Below are 12,761 nucleotides of genomic sequence, written 5' to 3' on the forward strand. Positions count from 1 at the left end.
ATCTTAAATTTAAAAAAATACTCTTTTTCTTCTAAATCTTCCTGCAATATTTTAACATTTTTCACTCATAGTAATTTAATAATAAATGGTGGTTAATAATTTAATTTTTATTTATGATTGATTAGAAATTTTTGTTTCTGCCAATCTCTGTCAACTTTAACTGCAATTGTGAATCTCTGCAACTTGTAAACAAAAACAGTGAAGTATTGGGCATGGAATTGTAAACTTTTGTTCTTATTGTCTGTAGGTTGAAATTAATTAGTTATATAGCTATTAATTAGTTATGTATGTGCGACAAATAATCCTTATCATTTAATATTTCTATATAAAATGTTATATTCGTTTCTGAAATTTATTTATGTAATATTATTTATACATGTAGAATATTATACCTACATGTTATTTATGTACATTAGAAATAAAAGCTATTTATGCTTTTATTTCTAATTTGAAATTGCTATTTCTATATTTTTTAGAAGAAAATAAATGATTAATGATAATATATGATTATCATTATGATAAATTTAATATCAAATATATAAATTAATCTATATCGGTTCTTTGTCGCATTATTTCAATTAATTTTAGTTTTAATTACAATCCTCAAATTAATAAATTAATATAAGAAACTTATTCCATATTTATTCATTTTACACCATAATTGGATATAATACCGTATCGTGATCTGTCGTGCCAACTACAATCGCCAAGACGTCAAATCGATTTTAAACTTGCAAATTTAAAAGAGAAAAAAAAAAAACGTGTAGATGTTTACCCGGAGGTGGCTACGAGTTATACCTTTCGAGTTGGCCCCTTTTTGTGATTTTATTTTTTTAGTTGAATTTTGTGATTTGATTTTATTAGCTGCCCGGAAATTGCCAAGACTTGCGATTAATCGCTGCTACAGATCATGATATGGAAATCTCCCCCCTTTAACTGAATAAAACATTTATCTTTGTTTTAAAAATTTTCAAGACTTAAGTTTTCAATGCGAAACTTTTAGTTTAAAAGTGTATTTAATTAAAAAATGAAACTTGAAGTGGTAATTCGCTTATGTCCTTACTTTTTCTACATGAACATGAATCCTGGAAAAAAACTATGTAATTGTGATCAAAATGGGCTTCAAGTGGTGCATAGTAGAACTCTTATCTATGGCAATACTAGGCATGCTTTCACCATTAGTGTGTGGATAATCATAGGAGTAGGAAGTATGTTAGTTTCTGTCTTGATTTTCAAACTGATTAAATCATTTTCAACTTGGAAGCTATGGAACTTAAAACTGCATTAAACACAGTGCTTAATATTGAAAGATTACTGTATCTTGATCTGTGGCAACACTAGGTATGCTTTCTCCATTAGTGAAAGGATAGTCATAAGAGTAGGAAGAATGTTAGTTTCTGTCTTGATTTTCAAACTGATTAAAAAATTTTCAGCTTGAAAACTATATGGAACTTAAAACTGCATTGAGCTCAGCACATAATTTACGAAGATTTCTGTATTGTGATCTGTGACAGAATAATCGCCAAGTCTCGGCAACTTCCTGTCGTCAGACCATGAGAAACTAAAAAAACACATTGCAGAAAGGTATAACTTGTAGTCACTGCGGAGCAATATATTTTTTATAAAGGTTTCCCTTTTAAAACCAATTTGGCACCTTGGTGATTGTAGTTGGCATGGCAGACCACAATACGGAAATATCCCCCGTAATTTTAGCATCATCGGAATTATAAAATGTTTTTAAAGCTAAATGCAAAGAATATTATGGAAGTGAAAATCATCCTCATAGATTTTCATACATATGAGCAGAGTCGGAGAGAAAAGCTCTAAACATGGATGGTGTAAGGAATTCTCCCGAGGTGACGTATTATAGAGTTGAGATCGTGGTTTGCTAACTATTACTCCGTTTGCAAAATATTTCATAGAATGGTGGACAATTAAACACTAAAGCTATCTGAAATTTTGGTAATTTTGCCAACATTTTAAAAACCTCACCAAGTCAAGTGAAAGCTATAACAAAGTTGCATTTTGCATTACAAAAAAAGGAATCATGTATAATACATAAAAATAAAAAAAATCAATCTAGAATTCCTCATTTGAACAAATTTTCTCAAAAACCATAGAACATTGGCACCCTGTGTTTAGTATCATTTATCTAATTTTGGTAATTTCTAAGATATGTTTTATCTTACGATAATAAAATTTCATTTAAAATAATAATTTAACCTGAAATATTGACAGATAGGTTTTTTTATTCCCTCTCCTAAACATTATTCATATATATTAATTATTGAAAGGTTGCATTACAAAAAGAATTTTTGTGCATATGTTTAGATTTAGGCATAGTTTTAAGTAAGCAGCAGATGTTTTTTCCTTTCAATTATGTAAAACATAATGTTTGTTAGCTTACACCTCTGTATAATCAAAAAACCAAGTTTATTGCACTTCTTTAATATTTTTTATTTACTATATCAGATAACTGTACATATTTTATTTTTAGAAAATAAATTTTTTGTTGAAAACATTTTATGTGAAAAAACATGGGGAAAATAACTGACAAGAAGCACAGACTTCATACTGCTGCTCCTAAGACTTTGACTGACAATGAAGTACTGCATGTAACACGGAATCAGTGGTCTCAACAAAGTGGAATAGTAAGTAAAAATGTTTTTTTATAACATATTTTTAAGTAATAAGTATTATAGAAAATTATGTTAGGTGAGATGGAATATTCATAAATGATTTATTTTGCAAAAAATAAAAAAAATTTAATTTTGCATTTATTACAAATGCAAATAATTGCCTAAAACTTAGATTTTTCTGGGGTGATTGTATTCTGTTTGTATCCCGAAATTCCAGGTTTTCTGTATCAGTCTTCCAGGTTTAATAACTAGAAGCAGGGCATGTGATTTTTCCATGAATATCTCAGAATTCTGTGTATCTCAAGACCATTGATTTGCAGACTTCTGTGAATCAAAAAATTATCCGACAAAATTTTGCAGATTTAATTCTTTTGATTTAGCTGCTTTTCGCCATTTTGAATATTTGACACTGCTTTGGAATCTGCTAATATCACGCTTTCAATTATCAAACATTGTTTTCGTTTTTCCCTAATTCAAAAGTTACGCATTGTGATCCATATTCACACACTTATAAAATAAACCCATTATCGAGATTCTTATTTATTCGAGTTTAAAATCCAATGTTGTAATTCATATTTGCTTGTTTTTAAAATCCAATATTGCATGTATGTCAAATATCAATGTTGTAATATCAAACATTGATTTTCATATATATATATGTGATCTAAAAATTATGCATGGTAATTCATATTTATGCTGTTTAAAAGTTGAATATCGCAATTTTTACCTTTGCTTTTTTTTTTAAATCTCGTATTCACGATACACATTTGCTTGATTTTAAAATCCAATATCGCGATTCTTGTAAGAAGTAAGTTTTTTATTGAATAAATTACTATAAAAGAGTGATATATTCTTTAATTGCAGCTAATTTAGTTGTAAATGTAAGCTCAACAATTTAGGTTACATATAAAACATGTATGGTATATAAATTGATATCGAATTTTTGACATAAAAGTTTCAGGATTTTTCACTTTTTATCACATTCACCCCTGATTTTATGTCATATTATAACAGTTTTTTTTAAATATTTTTTCAGCCAAGTGTCAGCACTAATATATTTAAGAACATACATATTCCACCCAGTGCACTTAAACAGCAACTTCAATCCTTTGCCACTCAAGATGCTGTAGAAGCCAAGCACGCTCATAGAAATGCGACTCTAGCGCTTGTTGCCTCTAAGCTAAGTGCACAAAAGAAGAAAGGAGCCAAGAGAGAACCTGTTCATAAAGGTTATTGAATATCTCTAAATTACATTCTTCTCATTACTGATTTGGCAGTCTTAGCCAACCTGAAGAACCTAATTTACAAACCATAAAATGTTAAAAAATTTTAAAAATTATTTCAATTAGTTTGAATTCTATCCTTTTCCTTCCATCAATCTTAAATTTCGGAGCTAAAATGTAAAAACAACAGTTTAAAAGAATGCAGGATAAGTTTTAAAAGAAAGTTGTATTCTGTATCAAATCTCTTTACTAGGGTTGTGGTGTCAGTGTCCAACCCACCACTTTGTAGAAACAAATTAATTTTTAAAAAAAACCTGGAATGCTTTCATAAACTATTTATTTTTTAAACAACTTTCAATTCATTGAGATTTCTTTCTTTATTAAGAAAAAAAGATTTAATCCATAACAAGTGTAATTTTAATATTTCCTAAAATTAAAGATGTCAATATAGTGAAAAAATTATGAAATTCATTTTTAAAGCGTAAGATAAAAATTTATATAAAACTTCTAAAATACTAATTCAAAAATCTACATATCTACTTAGCAAATACTATGCATAGCTTGTTGTGCTTTGTCTTTTAATTTTTTATATAATTTGATATTGTTTTTTATTCTTATTACACTAAAAAATAAAGATATTGATTCACTGCAGACCCATCAATCAAAAAAAAAGATTTTCTGCATTAGTTTTATAATCTTACTCGATGAAGAGCATAAGAAGTTTTTCCTGCTTTTGTATTTAATTCTATATTTTCACTAGTTATAAACGATTGGATTGAGTAAAAATGTAGTATGTAGAAATCATAATCAATGTTATGAATGAAATCATAATCAATGTATGTAGAAATCATAAACAATGTATGTAGAAATCATAATCAATGTATGTAGAAATCATAATCAATGTTCTATAATTTTTTTCCCCGTAACTGACAATAACGAAATAAACGAAAAAAATAATTTATAAATATTGTTAAAATAATGCCATAGTGTAGTTAAACATAACATAATTTCTGTTAATTTCTTTATTGTTTGGTAAAATGGAACTTTGAGTTTTAATTAGCTGTCTATTTTATTAAATTTAGTTTTTTATTCAATTAAATATTTCATACCACCACATTTATTACAAAAGTACCCAAAAAATACAAACTGATGAGCAGAGTTCTCCTTAGGAATAAAAAAGGGTGCTATAAGTTTTGAAAGAGCACTCATTCAACACTGTAAAAATTTATCAAAATGTGTAATACTATGTAATAACTGAATTTGATTCTCAAAAAATTTTAAATCACCCTCTTATACTATTTTATGTGTATGTTTCTAAAATAATTCTCTCTCATTATCTGAATGATAGAAAAATTTGCAGTTTATAAAAATATTAAAGACATGCTAATAGACAATCTCTGGACATAAATTTGTTTTAAAATAAGTAAACTAAAAATTTATAATCAATAAACTTTAGAGAATTTTACATAATTTAAACTGAAAATTATGAAAAAATAAACATTTGAAATTACATTTTTTTTAAAAAAAAAAAAGGAAGTTTTTTATTTTAAAAATTAAAACCATTAAAAAATTTATTCATATCTCCCCTTGAAAAAAAAGAGATACTTATAAAAATTTAACGAGTTGAGAATAATCCTAACATAATAGTAACTCCTAATAGTAATCAGAATTAAACCCATAAACACAAATAATTTTACCAGTGTACTTATTATTTAAACAATGAATTAATATTTTTAAAAGTAGAATATGTATTAAAAGGCAGTGTTTTTAAGGGATGGCAGCTTATTTTGACAAAACGTACGATGAAGAGTACATTCATATTGTACAAAGGGCAGGCAGGGCGGACAGCCCTTCTAAAAACGCTTAAGGTTGATGAGAACAACCTGTTCTAATTATGTTCCAATGCGGTTACAAAATGTCCCTATGGTATTACAAAATTTCTAACTTCATTAAACATCTGCTTATTCCCGCTAAAGAGACATTTACATAAACATTATTCTTTCGCCAATTCATTCTTTGGTTTGGCGAATTTTTGAATATTTGAGAATGTGCCGGAATCCGCTAATGTCGTGATTCCTATTCACCTGGTTTGAATATCAATCATCGATTTTCTTATCTACCTAATTCAATAGTTAATCATTGCTATTCGTATTCACATGATTTAAAAATCCAATGTCGCGATTTTAAAATCTAATATCGCAATTCATATTCATGCAATAGCTAAGATATTTCTTAAATTAGTTACACTAAAGGTGTGATATTCTTTATTGGTAGGTAATTTAATTATTATTATTTAAAAAATATTATGTTAAATACAAAACATGTATGATATATAAATTGATATCAATTATTTTCTGCACTTAAAATTTTCAGGGTTTTTCATTTTGGGTCACAATCACCCCTCTAAAAGGATAAGAAGTAAAAAAATAATTGAATTTACATGTGTCAGCAAAATAAATAAATACTAAAATGAGTTGAAAATTTTTTTAAGGGTTTTCATCTTACACTTAATTATTACAAATCTGAAATTGTAAAAAAAATTACATTATTATTGCAAAATGTTGTTATACAAGATGAAGTTGTTATACCAAAAAAAGGAACTTATCAAAATCAAGTATGTATTTTGTAATGACACTTATCCTTGTGCATAAATTTTATAAATACAGTGAAACTTGATTATTGCAAGCTCTGATTTGATTTGATCTTCAGTTTTTAATGTTAAGTAGCCTACATAAGACTTCATTACTAAGAGCATAACTCGCATTTTCCATCAGATAGTTTGTTTGTTCATTATAGAAAATTCCGATTTAGTCTTCGTTCCTTCGTTCTTAGTTTGATTTTTTTTCTATTGACCAAATACTAACTTTAGACCAGTATAAACTTAATAAGAACCCATGATTCAAAACAAAGTTCTGCAATTGATAATAATTTTATAACTTTTAACAATTTATTTTATCTGTTCTGATATCTTTATTTGTGTATATTGTTAATGTAATTAAAATTGCTTTATTTTCAGTTATTAAAAATGTGCTAGCAGAACAAGTAAAAAAGAAAAAAGCTCAAAAGAAGAAGTCCAAAACTATACTTCAGGATTATAGCTCTTTAAAAGACGCTTTACCAGATTTAGTCGAACTTAGAAAAGAATGGTGTGTATTAAATATGAAGTATTGCCGTGCATGCTTTATAAAAGTGTATTTTCATCACTCTTTCTTTGTGTTTATTCACTCTCATCATTGTATTTCTTCCAATGTATTTCTGAAACTCCATAAAAGATATTTTATGGTAGATTAGTCTTATTGATACTTCTCAGCATCAGTCTTTTTGGTCAACACTGTTACTAATACTCGTTTTTAGTCTGAAATGGCTTGTTGGTTAAATGACAGGAAAGTGAAAGTAGGGTGCTTATTGCTGAATTTTACTTTTGTGAAATAAGTGACAAATAAATAATAGATAAATTGAATAATTCATAAAAATTTATTATTTAACTGCATGTTATAATATTGACTCCCCCATTGATACCAAATGTGTACGATCATGCGTACGAGGTTCAGGAGAAATTAAGGCGACTCTAGAATGAAAAAAAAAAATTCCGAATAAAAAAAATATCAATTATTATATTATAACACAAATAGCTTAATATGTCAATATTTTTTTATGAGTTTAAACTCCTTAGCTTAATGAATTGGATGTTAAATTCAGTTTTATAAATTATTGCTATTTCAATAAATTTTGACTTCTGTTATTTTTAACTCATTTGCTTGTTTGTTGAAAAATTGTGTAGAGTTCTAAATTAGTTTTTCTTTTTTTTGTTAACGAAAAAATTATCAAGGTTTAGCGATATACAAACTTTACTTTGTAGAAATGTTTAAAATATGTTACTGTAACTAAAGAAAAAATAAAAAGCCCTATAATCTTGGGGAAAATTTCAAACCAAAAAAACTGTGTTCATGGAAATATTAGATTCTGTACACCTGTTCTCACTTTGCTACTTTTCTACTCTCCCATTATTGCTATGCAATCATTTTCATGTATTGATAATATAATTTGATAATTTGAATGCAACATTGATTGTTGCATTAAAATTAAAAAGTATTCAATTATAAGGTACTAAATTTTTTTTCATTCCCTTCACACAGATTTTGTTCCACAAATTTATTAATAAATTCTATTGAGATAAAGTTTGAACCTTACCTTTTTGTGTAATTACTATTGTAACTGCATTTGCAATTTGATTTTTTAAATTTTTGGTCATTGTGAAAACTTATTTAATATTTTTTGCTGAAAAGATCTTTTAATAATTCCTTATAATATTTTTTCAATTCTGTGTTCATTATTTTAATTACAAATGTGGAAAAGACATGCTTTCTCAAGAAACTTGTTAAAAAGGTAAATGAGACTTACTTTCTGCAATTGTAAAATGGCTAATAAGGAATAGTCAATTTATCATAAAATATTGTACAATAATATAATAGGATTACTTTATGATAAAAGAACACCATTTACTGTTTTTAATCCTTGAATTTGAAATTATAAAATTTGAAATCAGAAATGTATTTATATTTAAGAATATAATTTAGAAAAGATAATTTTTTAGGTAAGTGCAGTAAAGAATGTTTTACGTAAAAAAAATATTTTTGCCAGTAGAAAATGCTTTTGTTAATTTTATGCTGATCGCAGACAAAGAAATTTAAATCTTCTTTGTTAATTAAGGATCATATCATATGCTTTTGGTGGATTGCATCAAAAATTAAGTAGTTTTAGACCACTGTCTTTGTATGCTATCTATAAGAAACTTATAGAACTGTTAGAATAATGCAATATGAGAAAATGCTGTAAAATGTCTAATGTATGAACCGTTTAGACTTGCATTAGGACATATTATCGAATGAAAGATTGATAAATGCAGTTTGAGAGATGCACATCATAATGTTCTACCTAAAAAGTTAACCAAATAGAAAGAATATCAAAAATATTTTGTTACCTGGTTTAATAAGAAAATCTCCAAACATTTTTAGTTTATATTGACCTTCATTGATTTTCTCTTTTTTGTTGACTTTAGGCAGAAACAATATACCAAGGGTTCATTGCACATTGTTGTAGTTAATTTAAATACCAATAATTTTTTTTTTCTGAAATAAAGTGCAAAACATTCAATTTAGTATTTTCCTTTTAAATTCCTTAATTTTGCAAAAGTAAAATTGAAACTATTCTAGATGGGATGTGGTAAAAAAAAAATTTCTTACTGCAAATTATTTTTATACAATTTTAATTTTATCCTTTGTCTGAAAACAAATTCTGCAAATCACTGTTTAACTGTGCATTTAATTTTTATATTGTGTCTTTTAAATTGTAATTAAGGAGTAATTTAATATGTATTATCTTATTTTAGTGAAGCAAAAGAAAAACCTAAAATACCTAAAGCATTAAAGGCTCAAGCATTAAAAATGTAAGTAGATTTTCAAAATCAGCATCAGAAGATCGTTAAATTTCTTATTAGTTTTTATGGCAATTTCTATTATATTTTCTTATTTGTTTTATATCATATATTGATTTTAGCATATAAAAAAGTTTAAGGAAATAATCATATAGTTCTGTACCATATATATTTTTTAAATTTATTCGAAAACATTTGCAACAGTAAGCTTTGAAAATGTCATTCCAGTTAGACATTGAATGGCTAAAAAATTTTTATTTGAATTTTTAAATTGTGAAAACACTAGATTTAATTCAGAAAACAATTAACTGTTGTCAAAAAACAAATTATAGATCATATTTTTTTTCTTTTGTATTTTATAAAAAATATAAAAACATTTATGAATTAGCAAAAAATTTATAAGTTTATTTAAGAATGTCTTTAAAAGAATCAAATCTGAATAATTTATTTCATTTAGGTAGTAATATTAAACTCTTCAATAAAATAATACTGATAGAATTTTAATTATTATATATTGCAAATCCAAAGTTGAAAAAAAGGTGTAATTTGAAATAAAGTTAACAATGTATAGTTATTATTCTGGTTCAAAAATTCAGAAATAAATTAAAAAAATTAAAGGTTGGTTAATAAAAAACTTATCCTTCCTCTAAACTTTTACAAATCTTTACTGTATTTGAGTAATCTTTAGAAATCTTGGTGTAGTTATTATGCAAAGTATAGTTATTACGCAATGTATAGTGTTTATGCAATGTATATGCTATTATTAAGTAATTGATAGTTATTATTCTGGTATATGCTATTATTCTGGTTCCGAAACTGAGAAATATAATATTTTAAAATTTTAGAAATCTTTACTCTATTTGTGTAATCTTTAGAAATTTTTCTTGCATGAATGATTGAACTCAGTTTTCTTTATGCTTTTTGTTGCAGTTTTATAAATTGGATTAATATATTCAATTAAAAATTTAACTTTCCTTTTAGCCTTGAGTGCTGAGCCAAAAGGACAGATTGTTTGAATTTTCTTATGAACCATACAAGAGTTAAGCCAACTTTGTTTGGAATTTCTCCTGTTTAACATTACTTTCTCCTTACATTAGGAAGAATTGAGTTTTTGTTTTGATAAAAACCAACCAGCTTAAAGCTTAGTAAAAGACACAACTAACTTAAATTCCCTTTACATTATTGTTTCAATATTCTAAGTGAGGAGAATAAGTTTTTGGATGCATAAAAAAAGTGCCATTAACTTAAAAGTCATAAGTATGTCATGAATAAAGTGCTTTATTAAAATTGGAATGTTTACATTACATTCCAAATTAAAGTCTCACTGTCTAAAGGCATTAAAATCAAGTTTCTATTTAATAAATATTGGAGGATTCTATTGAAATTAGAAATTTCTTAGAAAATTCCTATGCTCAGTGTTTAAAAACTTCTCTTTGTAAATACATATATCCTTGAGATTTTTGAGCAGAGTATCAGAAATTACAACAAATTTGCCACCAGACAATTTTTTGAGGGATATTTGGTCAAAAAATAAAAGGCAGTACTGGCTTCTCAAAATTACAACTTACAAAATTGTTTGTTGAAGAAACTTGAAAAAAGAAACAATTTGTGAATTCTGCAACAATGAATTGTTGATGTTATTAAAAATATTATTTTACATAAATATTTTTTCAAAGCAAGATAATTATTTGTTGTAATTAAAATGTTTTAACGACAAACTTTTATTTATGATGGAAAATATTTACCTAGACTGTGCTGAATGTTTTGTTTTCTTTTAATTGAAATGAAATTATGTTAATTAAATATTGGAAAACAGATTGTGATTGGTGCAATTTAGTACTGCTGGTTGAGATCCTGTAAGGAGAATGATTGATCAAACACTATTATTGACTAAGATTTTTTTTTTTTTTTTAAATTTATTTGACATTTTTATAAAAGAATTATGATTCCTCTTGAAGAAATTAAAGTGGATTATTCGAAAATGTTGCAACAAATCATTGCTTGCATTTTAAAATTTGAAGCAATTCAGAGCACCTTTCACTAGTGCCATGTCACAGAACTTGCCCAACGTAAAAAAAGGGAATGGGAAACATCATAAGTACGAGAAACTTTTAAGAATTTTATTAGTTTTTTATTGGCAAATGTTTATTAAGATTTTTTTACTCGTGATAATTTCATTTTTAAACTAAAATGTATTGAAAAATTGAGATTCTGATTGGTACAATTTACTCATGCTGGTTGATCCTGTAAGAAGAAGAATTGATTGAATACTATTATTGACTAAGATTTTAATCTTTTTTGTGACAGTCTGTTTTTCTTTTTTTTTTTTTTAATTATTTGGCATTTTGATGGGGAAAAAATTATAATTCCACTTGAAGAGAATGAAGTGGATTCTTCGGAAATATTGCAACAAATCATTGCTTACATTTTAAAAATTATAGCAGTTCAGAGCTCCTTTCACTAGCTCCGTGTCACAGAACTTGCTCAACGTGAAAAAAGGCAAGAAAAACATAAGTGAAAGAAACCTTTGAGAATTGTATTAATTTTTTATTGGGAAATGTTTGTTGATATTTTTTTACTCATAATTTCATTTTTGAACTTAATTGTTTATTAGGTCTGAAGACATCAAAACATTCAGGAGCCTTATGGAAGACCCAACTTTTGTAGCTGATCCCTTTGCAGCAATATCAGCACATATAAAAACACACTTGTCGTCTTAAATGCCCACTTCTGTGTATATTGTAAATAAATTATTATTAATTTTTATAAATTTTCTTACATTTTGATTGCTAACTGGTTACTACTTGCTTTATTTTCACATTTCTTTTATTTCATTTACCAAATCTTAATCTTCATTCAGGGAATAATGGTTTAGAAAATAAAAAATTTTAAAAATATGTTATTTTGGTTGATTGAAAGGAAAAAAATATTTCTATATAATTATCACACCTAAAATAAAAAATTGTTACACTATGGAGAGACATAAAAAGAATTTTCAGTTATAATAAAAGTTTTTACCTCTAAAAACTGCATAAAATGCAAAATTTTAGAAAATAATCTTTCTAGTGGAAGCAAAATTAATTATTATTTTAATTAGTTGAAATTTAAAGAATCTCAGTTAGGGGGTATGATTAAAAATTTAATCAATTTTAAAATTTTTAATATTTTTAGTAAAATTAAATAGACAGAATAAAAAAAAATTCAAAAAAGGGAGAAAAAACTTTTTAAAGTACTCAATAGAATCTAGGATTTTGGCCAAAGGTGCGTAAACGCACCATTTTAATGAATAATTTTTTATTAATACAGTGGAAAAATATTTTTTAATAATTTTATTGTTCTGCTTTTTTTGAGGGTTCTGAAGACATCTATTAAATATTAGTAATTTAATTGGAGTAAATACTTTCAGTTGGGAAATTTTCAAAACAAGCTAGTTTTTTAATTTCAAATGGTTATTGAAAAAGTTCA

At 26.0% G+C, this 12,761-nt stretch overlaps 1 protein-coding gene across 3 annotated transcripts; it reads left to right on the forward strand.

Moving 5' to 3' along the window:
- The first annotated feature begins 124 nt into the window (after positions 1 to 124).
- Positions 125 to 12,066, forward strand: LOC107455035 (ribosome biogenesis protein SLX9 homolog). 3 transcript variants are annotated; one of them, XR_011636599.1, is made up of 6 exons: positions 125 to 243; positions 2,498 to 2,651; positions 3,676 to 3,868; positions 6,879 to 7,008; positions 9,252 to 9,756; positions 9,854 to 10,062. XR_011636599.1 is itself a non-coding variant. In XM_016072430.3 (6 exons), the coding sequence occupies exons 2-6, from the start codon at positions 2,538 to 2,540 to the stop codon at positions 12,014 to 12,016; spliced, it is 600 nt and encodes a 199-aa protein (XP_015927916.1). In that variant the 5' UTR covers positions 125 to 243; positions 2,498 to 2,537; the 3' UTR covers positions 12,017 to 12,066. The 3 variants fall into 3 exon arrangements, 2 of the variants coding, with proteins under 2 accessions (XP_015927916.1, XP_042898653.1); XM_016072430.3 differs by lacking the exon at positions 9,854 to 10,062 and adding an exon at positions 11,911 to 12,066 and having other exon boundaries at positions 9,252 to 9,308; XM_043042719.2 differs by lacking the exon at positions 9,854 to 10,062 and adding an exon at positions 11,911 to 12,066 and having other exon boundaries at positions 211 to 285; positions 9,252 to 9,308.
- The last annotated feature ends 695 nt before the right edge of the window (positions 12,067 to 12,761 follow it).

Source organism: Parasteatoda tepidariorum, chromosome 4 (assembly GCF_043381705.1).
Source record: "Parasteatoda tepidariorum isolate YZ-2023 chromosome 4, CAS_Ptep_4.0, whole genome shotgun sequence".
In the NCBI taxonomy this organism is placed as follows: Eukaryota; Metazoa; Arthropoda; class Arachnida; order Araneae; family Theridiidae; genus Parasteatoda; species Parasteatoda tepidariorum.